The sequence below is a fragment of the Manis pentadactyla genome, chromosome 13 (genome assembly GCF_030020395.1).
Source record: "Manis pentadactyla isolate mManPen7 chromosome 13, mManPen7.hap1, whole genome shotgun sequence".
NCBI classification, from domain to species: Eukaryota; Metazoa; Chordata; class Mammalia; order Pholidota; family Manidae; genus Manis; species Manis pentadactyla.
This window is the reverse complement of record NC_080031.1, coordinates 56,480,776-56,495,439: the sequence shown is the minus strand read 5'-3', so window position 1 is coordinate 56,495,439 and position 14,664 is coordinate 56,480,776. Positions and strand designations below refer to the sequence as shown.

The following is a 14,664-nucleotide window of genomic DNA, read 5'->3' as shown; positions in this document are numbered from 1 at the left end:
AAATATGAAAAAATAAGATTGCATTACATATTGGAAAAAAGAAGAAGGCATATTTCAGAGTTAGAGAGGGCTGTTTTAATCCTACCTTTGCTACTGAAATCAATATGTAAATAGGGAAAATAAGTTCACTCTTACTACTAATGTTAACACTCAAAAGAACATAATGCATACAGTGAATATTCAATTTGCTCAAGGAAATATTCTCTTCATATGATTAACTATAGCTTATTTATATATATAATACAGTTCCAAATAATCAAATATCTAAAATTATAAATTTACCTGAATTTGTGGATAATTTTTTATGGGTACTCTTTTTCTCCACTTTGATTTCTGAAATAATTCTTCAAGTCAAACAAAATTACCTGTTTAGTCGCAATTGAAAATGCTTTTGAACATTCTGCCTACAGCATTCTTTATCTCCCTGTTCCTCAGGCCAAAAATAAAGGGGTTTATAAAGGGTGGGACCATGGAATAGAACATGGGCATAAGCAGAGTTTGGATGGTTGATTCATTTGAGACAGGACCCAATACAGCAAACAATCCAGAAATCACAAGAAGAATAAGTGTAGCTACCTGGGGAGAGCAGGTGGACAGGGCTTTGTTCCGAGCTTCCACAGAATGCATGCGGAGCACAGTTGAAAAGATGTGAACATATGAGGTGAATAAGATGACAAAGCAGAACAAGACAATGCAGGCGCTCAGAGCCAGGACCACCGACTCAGAAAACTGCACGTCCTGGGATGAGATGCTCAGGACTTGAGGGATGTCACAGAAAAACTGGTGGATCACATTGGACTCTGTGAAGGGAAGCCTGAACATGGTCCCTGTGTGGACAGCAGAGTAGACCAGCCCACTGGCCCATGACACACCTGCCACCTGTGTGCACAGACATGGGGTCATGGTGAGCCCATAGTGCAGAGGGTAGCAAATGGCAACATAGCGGTCATAGGACATGACCACAAGGAAGAAGAAATCTGTGGACCCAAATAATATAAATAAGAAAGTCTGAGCAGCACATTCTGTGAGAGAAATCAGTTTACTACCCATTAGGGAATTTATGATGGATTTTGGGACAGTAACTGAGATGAAAACAAAGTCTATCAGAGATAAATTGCCTATAAAGAAGTACATAGGGAAGTGAAGATGTGCATTCATCACAATGACAGTAAAGATCACAAGATTTCCAGCCAGGGCACCCAGATAAATCACTAAAAATATTAAACCTTGCAACACTTGGAGCTCTCGGGAGCTGGAGATGTCCATGAGGAGGAACTCTGTGAAGACGGTGAGGTTCTCTGCATGTGCCAGCATGCTGCAGTGACCTGTAGTTGATGCACAAAGTGATGAGATGATGTTACAATAAAAATGAAGATAGTGCTAAACGACACTTCTATGCTAGATTTTCATATACATTGATTTACTGAGATTCAAGATGCATATGAAGAGATGGTATAAAACTCTGAAATCTCACCACTATTTTGGGTATTGGTATTTTTTCTGTGATACCCCTCAGCATTTAAATTTTAAATATTAATAAATGCGTGTGCCTTTTCTTCTGTTAAAGCACCAGCTCTTGTTTTTTTTGGGAGACCCAACAATAATCCTAACAGGGAGGAGGGAATGTATTTCACCCTCTACACATCCCTCATATAAGTTTATAGATTGTAGAGTGCTTAGTAATTGGTAAGGTGAAAGACTCAGGGTACAGGAAAACACAAACACAGTAATAACATTGAATGTTCTTTGGTTGCCTTGGAGATTTTATGGTTTTCTTCAATGAAATACAAAAATAAAATTGTATCTCCATAAAGGAATGAGCCCTCAGATCCCAGTCATACCTGAGGACTGAGGTAGGAGCTCTCTCTTTTGCACAGCACTCTTGCAGACACAAATCCAGTACCATCCCGTTGTTCTTCAGTGAGCATGATCCCCAGGCACTTTCACAGAGGCGTATTTTTATTATAAACCATATGGAGAAGTGGGCACGGGGCTTCCCTGAATGGTGATCACTCTCTGGAGGCACAGTTGTGCTTCTGAAAAGCCTCAAGGGGACTAGTGATTGTAGCCTCCTGAATAACTGACAGCCTATTGACACCTTGTTTCCTATAGATGTTTTGACCGATCCATTGAGATTACGTAGGTCAGCAAGAGTCCATTTTTAGAGATAATATTTGAAACAGGTTTCATAAAACTTGAGAAAGCACAAGTCCTCAAACGGTTCATGGGTCAGTAGTGGCTTAAGGAATAAATATATTTATAAAATGTGTGTTAATAGAGTGAAGTAAAACACATCAGAAGGTGTGTTCAACACACATCTGATTTGTTTACCAAAATCACCTGATGCAGACTCAAATTCACCCCTATAAGTGGTAAAATTAATACAATACTTAAAAAATTTGGCAGCCAGAGATTGAAAAATGAAAATGGCTATTACAGGACAATTTAAATTACTATCTATGATGGGATGAGTCTCTGGTGGGTAACTAATGAAGAGGTTATAATGAAAAAAGGCAAATGGACAAAATATCAAAATGAACCTGAAAAGTGTCATGAAGAATGAGTAGAACAACACTGAATAAATTCTGAAAATAACTTCAAAATTGTGTAGTCTAAGAAGCTTGACACCAGTTAAGTAAGATAGTAACAAGAAAAATATACCACTTAAAATATTTCCCGATTTGGGTTACATACTCATTAAAAGTAAATTTGTGTGGAATGTAAAAATGGTTTAAAAAAGCATAGTGTACATTTTACTGTTGAACATCTTCGACAAGCAGATTAAAAGAGCATAAAAAACAATTATTAAAATTTCTAGGGCTGCAGTGTCCTCAGAAGGTGCCTCTGGGAGGAGCAGGGGAGGGGTGTGGAGCGCGGCGCCCCAGCGCGGCGGCACCCAGGGTGAGAGGGCCTGCTGTGGCCGCCCGGCCCGGCCCGGGACTGTCCCTGCTCAGGTCCAAGCTCACACTGTGTACGGGTTCATCCTTCTGGAATTGCAGTTGATTTTCTCTCAGCAGGGAAATGATGGTTACTTTCTGGACTTGGGGTCCATGGACTTCATAGCAACAGCTCTTCAATAATTTCTGAACAGGTGTTTTTGGGTTTTGTCCTTTTATTTAAAATTCATAAAAGTATCTGTGTTAATATATATTTTCACAATCAACCAATTATGGCCCCATTTTACACTTATCATGATGTATGTAAATTTGAAAACATAAATAAAATTAATGAAACCCTGGTGAGACTTACCAAGGACCAGGCCAACTGTTGCGTCCGGGAGGCTGAAGAAGCCCCCGCCCCGCCGGAGTGCGCTGCTGCTCGCTGCGTGTGCTTGCATAGCGCCGCCTCCGCTTCATGATATTCTGGGGATTTATACACTCAGGAGTTCTGTGCGAATTTATGGGGAGATATGTCAAGGAGTTATCATTATAAATAAGAACATAAGATATTATAATAATGAAACACTATTCTAAAACACAACTTTACCAAAATTGGCAAGATAAAATATTAGAAAAAATAATGTTTCTGCCTCTACTAAATATTTGAATTTTCAACTAAAGTATTCTAATTGAGGAAATTCAAGAACTCATATTGAACTGTAACAAATATTTGAGATAACACAGAATATCTCCACAGAATCTAAAATAATTTACTACAGTTCAATACTTCCTAATTTAAAAAAATCAGCAAAATAGTAATGTTAGGGCCAACTTTATTCTCATAAACAGTAACTATAACAAAAAACATCAAGTTTCCTATATAAATATGAAATATTGTTTGATCTTTTTCTGCAATCAAGGGCAAAACTGCAATGCTATAACCTAACCTTACTCTGGATTTCCTGACCAAAGCATAAAATATCTAAACAAATTTTATTTGTAACAAACACTGAACAAAATCATACAAAATATACTTACTGTGCATGTAAAAAGGCTTATCAAAAATTATTATTCCACCTCTAAGGTGTTGAAAAACATACCATTTTTAACAACATGGATAAGTCCACATGACATTATATTAAATGAAATATGTCAGACACAGAAAGTCAAATGCTGTATGATTTCACTTTCATATAAAAAGTTATCAATCTCACAGAAGCAGAGAGCTAAATGGTAGTTTTCCAGGCTTGGGGAAAAGGAGAAATGGGTAGGTGACAAGACTTAACTGAAATAAGTTCCCAAGATTTACTGTACAACACAAAGTGTATAGCTAGCAATATTCTATTGTATACTTCAAATTTGTTAAGAGAATAGATCTTAGGTTAAATGTTCTTACCATAGAAAAATAATAATAAAGCAGCATAAGGAAACTTTGGCAAGCGATTGATGATAATGACCTTGACGGTGGTGATGGTTTTATGGTTAATACTTATCCCAGAACTAATTGAATTGTATACATTAAATTATACAAATTTTATATGTACATAATGCAGTAAACTGATTTTTTAAAAATTATTTATACAAACCATTACAACTATTACAAAAAATGTTACTATAAAATAATTTTAATATTATTTATAAAGAATCAAAAGTAAACACAGATAAAATCTATTAAAAATTTGCAAATCATTACCCAGGTTTACACAACCAAATAACACCTACTTAAGGGAAGGATATCATTTCTCATGGATTCAAACTTGATTCTGTGTTTGTCACCCAATAATCCTAATGAGGATGATCACAAAACATAGAATGGTAGCGTAAATCTCAGTAAAAATCAAGAACAGGAGGAAACTAGAAAATTCATGAATCCATGGAAATTAATCAACATACTACTGAGCTTTAGTGGATCAGGTAAGGTATTAAAAGGGAAATACAAAGGTACAAACAGAAAATGAAAGGACAACGTTTCAAACTTACAGGATACAGCAAAAAACATTCTGAGGGAAGTTTATACGCAGAAATGCATATATCAAGAATATAGAGAGGCATCAAATAAAAACCTAACTTTAAAACTTAAAGAATTACAAAAGGGAAAACGTAGTCCAAAGTTTTCAGAAGGAAGTAAATAATAAAGATTAAATCAGAAACAAATGTAGAGAATGGGAATGAAAGAGAGGTGATGAACAAACCTGAGTTGGTTCTTTGAAAGAAAAACATAATTGACAAAGTCCAGTTAGACTAATTGGGAAAAATGAGAGAGGACCATAATCAATAAAATTATAAATGAATGAGGAAACATTGAAACTGATACCAAGGAAATAAAAAGAATCACGAGAGACCACTTTAAACAATAATATGCCAAAAAGCTGGACAATATAGAACAAATGGATAAATTGCTAGAAACATACAAATAATCAAGACTGGATTATAAACATACAATCTGAACATATGAATAACAAGTAAGGAGATTAAATCAATAATAAAAATATCTGCAAAATGTAAAACCCTTCATCATATGGCTTCAGCAGTGAATTCTAAAAAAACACATTGAAAATATGAATGCCAATTATTTTCAAAATTGGAAAAGATGAACACTCTCAGATTCATTTTAAGAGCCCAATATATCCCTGGTACCAAAGCAAGAGAAGGACATTAAGAGAAAAGAAACCAATAGGCCAATATCCTGGATAAATATATATTAAAGTGTTCTCAAGGAAATAATATGAAACCAAAGTCAGATGCACATGAAAAGGGTCTTAAACCACAATAAGAAGACTGATCTCTTGGAAGTCAGGATGATCTAACATATGCAAATAACAAATGTGATGCAACACATCAATAGTATGAAAGAAAACAATCATATGATCGTCAAAATAGTTGCGAAAGGTAGTGACACGATTCAAAACTGATCATGATAAAAACTCTCAACAAATTAGGTGTAGAAGACAGAACCTTACATGGTGAACTTTGTATATGAAAAGACTACAACTAACATCATACTCAGTGGTGAGCATTTCCAAGCTTTTCTTCCAAATCAAAACTAAGAAAGGGTGCCCACTGTTACTGCTCCTACTCCACAGAGTATGGGAAGTCCTACTTGAGAGATCAGGCCAGAAAATGAAAGAAAAGGCATCAGAGTTAGAAAGAAAAAATAAAACGAATTCTATTATCAGATGACATGTTCTTATATAGAGAAAATCATAGGCATTCCACCAAAAATGGTTAATCTTAATAATCAAATTCAGTGTGTTGAATGACCCAAATTCAGCATGAAAAATATAGTAGAATTTTTGATACACAATGAAAATTTTCTAAAAAAATAAAATAATTTCAGTTCCAATATCAAAAACAATAAAAGAGAAAAAAATAACCAAGTAGGTGAAAGTTCTCTATACTGTAAATTATAAGATATCACTGAAAGTAATTAAAGAGGACTCAAAGGAAAAAAATCTGTGTGCATGGATTGGAAGAATTAACACTATGAAATATGCATACTAACCAAAGCCATCTATAGATTTTATGCAATCCCTATCAAAATTCCACTGGCAATTTTTACAGAAAGAGAAAGAAATCCTTAATTTTGTAAGGAACCACCAAGATCCCTGAATAGCCGAAGCAATCTTGGAACAGAATAGCAGTGATAGTTATTTACTTCTTATTTCAAAATATATTACAGTGTTATCAATCATAATAAAAACAGCATGGTTCTGGAAATAAAAACAAAATAGAGTGGTGGAACAGTATTGTGAGCTAGAATAAATCCTTGCATATGCAGTCAATCACTATTTAGCAAAGGAGCCACACCAAACAAAATTTGATCATGACAGTCTTTTCTCATGGCAAACGTGTAATTGCATATTTACATGCAAAAGAAGTAATTTGGACCCCACCTGACACCACTCTCATAAATTAACTAAAATAGTTTAAAGAGTTAAATGCATGGCCCAAAACTATAAAACTTCAGGAAGAAAATAGGCTAAAATCTTTTTTGCATGGGTCTTTGCAATGATTTTTTGAATATGAGACATAAAGCACATGCAACAAAAGCAAAAATATACAAGTGGGATGAAGTCCAATTAATACATCTCTGCACAGCAAAATAAACATTCAACAAAGTGAAAAGACAACCTTGGAATGGGAAATAACTACAAAGCACATATCTGATATTTACAATCTACATATATATCAATATCCAAAATAGATAAAGAACTCATACAACTCACTAACAAATTAGTTAATCACCATCATCATTCTCCAAATAAAAAGGACAAAAGGACCTGAATAGACATATATTCAAAGAAGATACTCACATGGCAAGCAGAGTCAATAAAAGGTACCCAACTCTACTACTCTGTAGGGAAACACAAATCAAATCCAAAATGCAGTATCTCCACACACCTCTTAAAATGGTTATCATCAAATGACAAGAGGTAAGTGATTGTGAGAATGTGGAGAAAAGAGAGTACATATTCCCTTTTAGTGGGAATACAAATTGGTATAGTCACTATGGAAAACAGTATTGGAATTCCTCAAAACATTAGAAATAGAAATAATGTATTACCTAGAAATTCTAAGTTTGGGCACATATAAAGAAACTATCCTGAGGAGATTACTACCTCATGTTCATTGTAGCATTATTTACAATAGCCAAGAACTTGAAACAATGCACATGTCTGTAAATGGTTGAATGTATAAACTGAGGTACATGTGTATAATGGAAATTACCCAGCCATAAAAATGATGATGTTACCATTTACTGCAAAGTGAATAGACCTTGAGAATATTATGCTAAGTGAAATAAATTGGACAAAGACAAAAACTATGTGATTTAACTTCTATGTGGAATCCATTTAAAAAAAGTCAAACTCGAAATATCAGAACAAACAGTACTATGGTGGTTTCCAGAGACTGGATTGTGTGGCAATAGGACATACTGGCCAAAGAGTGAAACCTTCTAGTTACAAGATGATAGGTCCTGGGGATTTAATGTACAGCATGTTGAATATAATTAACAATATTGCATTATGTAATGGAAAGTTGTTGAGATAGTATATTTTAAATGTCACACAACAAAAATATGTAATTATGTGGGACAATGTATGTGCTAACCAACGTTATTGCTGTTGTCATTCACAATATATATAGCTTGAACATTTTCATGGTGTGCACCCTAAACTTATACAGTGTTACTTTTCTTTTGCTTAATTGAAATATTGTTGTCTACAATCTTGTATTGGTTTAATGTACACAACACAGTGGTTCAGCAGTTACATATTGTTTAATCCTCACCCCAATTAAGTAGTTACTATATTTCAACACATGAAGGTATTACAGAATCATTGGCTATATTCTCTATGTTCTACTACTATCTCTGTGAACAACTTATATTATGATTAAGAATTTTATACCTCTTTATCTCCATCAACCTCCCAACCCCCATCCCAACACCCCCATCATGGTACCACCAGTCGCTCCTCAGTGTCTGTGAGTCTACTGCTATTTTGTTCATTCTGTTTTTAGATTCCACAAATAAGTGAAATCATATGGTATTTGTCTTTCTCTGCCTGGCTTGTTTCACTTAACATAATATCCTCTAGATTCATTCATGTTGTCACAAATGGCAAGATCACTTTCTTTTTATGACTGAATAGTATTCCATTGTGTATATGTACCACTCTTCTTTATCCATTCATCTCTTGATGGACACTTTGCTTGCTTCCACATCTTGGCTTTCTATTATGACTCAATAAACCTGATAAAAATGTGTGCTAGTTTGGCACAAGAACAAACCCAGAGACCAGTGGAACAGAATAGAGAGTCCAGATATAAACCCAAGCATATGGTCAATTAATATATGATAAAGGAGCCATGGATATACAATGGGGAAATGACAGCCTCTTCAACAGCTGGTGTTGGCAAAACTGGACAGCTACATGTAAGAGAATGGAACTGGATCATTATCTAACCCCATACACAAAAGTAAATTCAAAATGGTTCAAAGACCTGAATGTAAGTCATGAAACCATAAAACTCTTAGAAAAAAACATAGGCAAAAATTTCTTGGACATAAACATGAGCAACTTCTTCATGAACATACCTCCCCTGGGCAAGGGAAACAAAAGCAAAAATGAACAAGTGGGAATATATCAAACTAAAAGGCTTCTTTACGGCAAAGGACACTATCAGTAGAACAGAAAGACATCCTACAGTATGGGAGAATATATTCATAAATGACATCTCTGATAAGGGGTTGACATCCAAATTATATAAAGAGCTCATGCACCTCAACAAACAAAAAGCAAATAATCCAATTAAAAAATAGGTAGAGCAGTTGAAATGACACTTCTCCAAAGAAGAAATTCAGATGGTCACAGGCACATGAAAAGATGCTACACATTGCTAATCATCAGAGAAATGCAAATTAAAACCACAATGAGATATCACCTCATACCAGTAAGGATGGCCAACATCCAAAAGACAAACAACAACAAATGTTGGCAAGGATGTGGAGAAAGGGGAACCCTCCTACACTGCTGGTGGGAATGTAAACTAGTCCAACCATTGTGGAAAGCAGTATGGAGGTTCCTCAAAAAACTAAAAATAGAAGTACCATTTGGCCCAGGAATTCTACTCCTAGGAATTTACCCTAAGAATGCAGCAGCCCAGTTTGAAAAATACAGATGAACCCCTATGTTTATCGCAGCACTATTTACAATAGCCAAGAAATGGAAGCAACCTAAGTGTTCATCAGTAAATGAATGGATAAAGAAGAAGTGGTACATATACACGATGGAATATTCAGCCATAAGAAGAAAACAAATCCTACCATTTGCCACAACATAGATGGAGCTAGAGGGTATTATGCTCAGTGAAATAAGTCAGGTGGAGAAAAACAAATATCAGATGATTTCACTCATCTGTGGAGTATAAGAACAAAGAAAAAAACTGAAGGAACAAAACAGCAGCAGACTCACAGAACCCAAGAATGGACTAACAGTTACCAAAGGGTAAGGGACTAGGGAGAATGGGTGGGAAGGGAGGGATAAGTGGGGAAAAGGTGCGTTACAATTAGCACACATAAGGTAGCAGGGTGGGGGACATGGAAAAGGCAGTATATACAGAGAAGACAAGTAGTGATTCTACAGCATCTTACTATGCTGATGGACAGTGACTGGGGACTTGATAATAGGGGGAGTCTGTGGGGGGGACTTGATAATAGGGGGAGTCTAGTAGCCATATGTTGTTCAAGTAATTGTACATTAACTATACCAAAAAAAAGTGTGCTAGTTTATGTGTAGAAATAGTGTACCATTAGAAATATATCTTCAAATGTCTATTGATAACACACACAGGGCATCCATCACAATTACCAGTAATATAGCCATTTAGGATTTTCTGTCTCTTTTTACTGCTTTCCTCTTCCTGCCCTAAGTCTGTTAGTGCCTAAACAGAAGCTATTAAATAACATTTTGAGTAATGAGAGTAGAGTAGCTAAACATGTCCCTTTCTCCAACTCCAAATTGCTAAGGATATAGTAGATACACCTTAGGAGAAGGAAGGTTTGATATAACAATACATTTTTCAATATGAAGAGATGGATTCTATTAGCACTGTACCAATATTGACTTATTTGATGAATGTGTCCAAGAGTATCTTTAAAATTAGAAAGAAATGAAATTTACATAAATACATACGGATGTGCAGTTATTTACAGGAACCTTGGATCTGCCTTATGGGTCGCCATTAAAGTCTATCCCTTCTTTCTATCCTTCAAATTTTCAATTAATATGTATTACTTCCATGCCTAATTATTATGGGAAAAAAATGACTATGTTACATATTATTTCTAAAATAAGGTTTCTCAGAGTATTCCTGAGATGACTCAATCTGAAAAAGAACAAATACAAAAATAAAATTAAGGATCCTGCAATAGCTCTAGGTAGTCAGACCAAAATTATAATGTAGAAGTAAATATATGAAGTTAAGGTAAAGTGCTCAGAAATAGGTGTATACGTTCAAGGTAAATTTATATTTTAATTAAGGGTTTTCCCAAAGCAAAAGAAAAGTGGATTGGTAGATAGTGACAAGTAAACTATATCACCATTGGGAGAAAAATCACATGTATAATTTATTTTCTGCTTTAAAATGCTGGACTATGGATAATTAAAAGACAAAATATTAATAAAATCATAGAGAAAATAAAAAAGAGTTACTTTTAACCTCTTAAGTTGGTAAAAACATCTAAAATAATATTGAAACATAGAAGATTCAGATAAAATAATTTGTTGGTAATCAAAGAGAAAACATCAAAACTTAATTAGAAATATAAATATAGGAGATTGCTTCTCTTTCTTCACAGTGAGAAAGGAATGTATATATTATTAACATGTACTAACAACATTTTTAAATCACAGTGATGTGGTCAGAAATACAATAAAATGGGCAAAAGAATAGCTTTACATATTTAGAAAATAACTCCCTTACATATTTATAACTACATTTATCAATTAGAAAGTATAATTCACTAATATTCTAAAATACAACTGAGATGAAAATTTTTAGCACAAAAATGACAATAATTGGAAAACTGGGCACCCAATTTCCTAAGGATATGCAGTAATCATCAGGTAGGGGCATTACAAATAGAAGTAGAGATGGTTGGAGATTTAACAAGACCCTTTACTACTGGAATTGGAATAATGTAGATATTCATTGATAAGGATATGAATCAGTATAATGTGGTGAGTCCTATGACATGCAATGCAGGATGTAGTACAAGTTAAAAAAGTTAAGCTCAGCAGTTTCAATGATTAATTCATTTTATAATAAAATATAATGAAATTTATTTCTAGTAATATTTATTAGAATGAATGAATCACACAGCACACACAGATGACCATATTTAATATGAATTGACTTATCTGCCAACTAACTCTGAGGCAGTTCTCCCTTTGAGTTTGTCAGATTAGGGTGTTAGACCATGACAGGTCATGGTTTGTTCAATTTAAAATTTAATTTTAGGCTAGATCAAGGTTGTCTATGTATCTGGAAGTCATGGAATTCATGTCTTTTTATAAATATAAATGCCTCTCCTCTCCTGATAAAATATATTTAACTCAACAGTGAAATAAGAATTATACAAACAATTTCATATGAACTTCTTAAGTTTACTGAGAACAACAAATACTTTTCTCTGATGGGAATCATGCACTGTGTTAAGCTGAGTTTTCTCCCCTACCTACCATCTTGGTGAGCTTCTCCTGGCCCCAAATCTGGACGCCCTGTGCCTCACCCCATCACATGCCGCCCAGCTTCTACGTGCAGGAAGGTCAGTGACCGAATTCAACCATCTTAGCTCCATGTTCTTAGTCTTTGTCCTGTAAATGAATAACACTTTAAAAGTATTAATTAAAACACTATCACAATGATATGTTCTCTATGACAACTACTATTTTGTGTTTCTATTTTTTATGTGACCTCTTCTATGGAACTGGAAAACTCTCTTTAACATTCTGTGCACAGCAGACTTAATCTCCCTGTTCCTCAGGCTAATGATGGGGTTGACTAAGGGCGGCACCAGGGGGTAGAGCACTGCTGTGAGGAGGGTTTGAATGCTTGGTGAGTTTGAAACAGGGCCTAAGCAAGCAAACAATTCAGAAATTATGAACAGAATAAGTGTAGCTATCTGGGGGGAGCAGGTGGACAACGCTTTGCTCTGGGCTTCCGCAGAATGCATGTGCAGCACGGTTGAAAAGATGTGAACATATGAGGCAAATAAGAGGACAAAGCAGAGTGACATGAGGCAAGATCTCACAGCAAGGGTCACAGACTCAGGGAACTGCACAGCCTGGGATGACATGCTCATAATTTGAGGCACATCACAGAAGAACTTGTGGATCACGTTGGACCCACTGAGGGGATGTCTGCACAGGATCACTGTGTGGATGGCAGCAAGGACCAGCCCACCTGCCCACGAGCCACCTCAAGCCAGTGGGCAGGAACGGGGGCCACAGTGGGCCCACAGTGCGGAGGGTGGCAGATGGCCACAGACCGGTCAGAGGACATGGCCACAGGGAAGAGGAACTCTATGGACCCAAAGGAGGAACACAGGAAAGTCTGAGCAGCACAAGCTGTGAGGGAAATAAGTTTACTGCCCATCAGAGAAGTTGTGATGGATTTGGGAACAGTAATTGAGATGTATCCGAAATCCATAAGGGATAAACTGCCCAGGAAAAAGTAAAGAGGACAGTGAAGATGTGGGTCTACAACAGGGACAGTAAATGTCACAAAATTTCCAGCCAGGGCACCCAGATAATTGAGAACACCACACCTTGCAGAGCCTGGAGCTCCTGGGATCAGGAGACGTCCCGGAGGAGGAGCCCCATGAGGGTAGTGAGACACCCCATGTCTGCAAACAGGCCTCAGTGTCCTGTGGTCAGTTACACAGAGAGAGGATGATGCTGGGGACAGAACAGTGGGAGAGCAATTCAGTCCTTACGTGCTGCAAAAAATGTGACACAGATTGGTTTATTGAATTAAATATATAAAACTAATACACAGTGGTTTTACCTTGAGGAGTACTTACTAATTAGCTAATGAAATAATTAGGGTATAAGAAAACACAATAAAGCAAAAATATTACATACTATATACACACATTGAAAATGTTTTGTTTTGTCCAATGGGGTATGAAAATCAAAGTAGCATCTAATAAAGGAATGAGCAGGAAGAGAAGCAGAAATGATAGGCTGATGACTGAGACATGAGGTCTTTCTCCCCGTATATCAGTATTTCTCACAAAGACATGTTTCTTCTGTAAAGGCCACTGATATCACTCTTCAATTTCCTGCATCAGGCACAACTCAGAGAGTCCTTTCCTGGAGGTGAAAGGACTTTCATTCTAAGCGAGATGAAATAACACGCATTGGGCTTTTCCATTTTGCTAGGTATCTTGAAAAGGCAATGTTTTATTTGCACCTCTGAGAAACCCCAGGAGACTAGTACTTTCACCTCTCTGAAATGCAAAATGGCTCTTCAATTCTTTGTTTTCTGTAGGTATTTTGGCCAATCCATCGAGATTAATTAGAACAACAAGAGTCCATTTTTAGAGATGATAATTGAAACAGGTTTGATAAAACTTGAGAAAGCACAAGTCCTCAAATAGGTCACAGATGTGTAGTGGTTTAATAAATAAATATATTCATAAACTGTGTTAATAGGTCAAATATCATATGATTTCACTTATTTGTGGAATATAAAAACAAAGCAAAACAGAATGAACAAAACAGCCAGTAGACACAGAGACACTGGGAGTGACTAGTGGTCACCCTGGGGGAGGGGCTGGAGTTGGGGGAAGGGTGAGTGGGATAAAGGGGCACAAAAATTCTCAAGCACAATAAAGTTCATCACAGGGATAGCAGTACAGCATGGAGATTATAGTAAATGATTCTTTCACATCCTTCTATGTTTACAGATAGTAACCACACTTGGGGGAGTTTTTATTTTGTTTTTATGCTATTATTTATGATTTATGAAGTATTTGTGTTAATAAATATTTTCACAATCAATAAATTATTACCCCATTTTATACTTTTCATGACATAAAGTGCTTTTTTTAATGGTGATTGATTTGACTTAAAAAATGTACAGTCAACAAAAATGTTTTGACTCAGGTAAACATATGCTACTTTCCAATATTTGAATAAGATTATTCCACTGTTAATAATTAGTTAAATGGTACAAATTGCTCGCACCACTGAAATATTCAGCTAATTAAATCAGA

General features: G+C 35.7%; 1 protein-coding gene across 1 annotated transcript; it reads right to left on the bottom strand.

Moving 5' to 3' along the window:
- Positions 1-369: 369 nt before the first annotated feature.
- Positions 370-3,410, bottom strand: LOC130680210 (olfactory receptor 14I1-like). Its single transcript, XM_057490485.1, has 2 exons — positions 3,250-3,410; positions 370-1,325 (listed from the first exon to the last, which is right to left on the bottom strand). Exons 1-2 carry the CDS (start codon positions 3,335-3,337, stop codon positions 370-372), a joined length of 1,044 nt encoding a protein of 347 aa, XP_057346468.1. The 5' UTR covers positions 3,338-3,410.
- Positions 3,411-14,664: the final 11,254 nt, after the last annotated feature.

Bases quoted from the DNA above. Each gene is read 5' to 3' on its own strand.
- LOC130680210 (XM_057490485.1), bottom strand. From the start codon at position 3,337: ATGCAAGCACACGCAGCGAGCAGCAGCGCACTCCGGCGGGGCGGGGGC. The intron at 1,326-3,249 runs GTAAGTCTCACC...CATCAACTACAG, and splicing joins AACAGTTGGCCTGGTCCTTG to GTCACTGCAGCATGCTGGCA.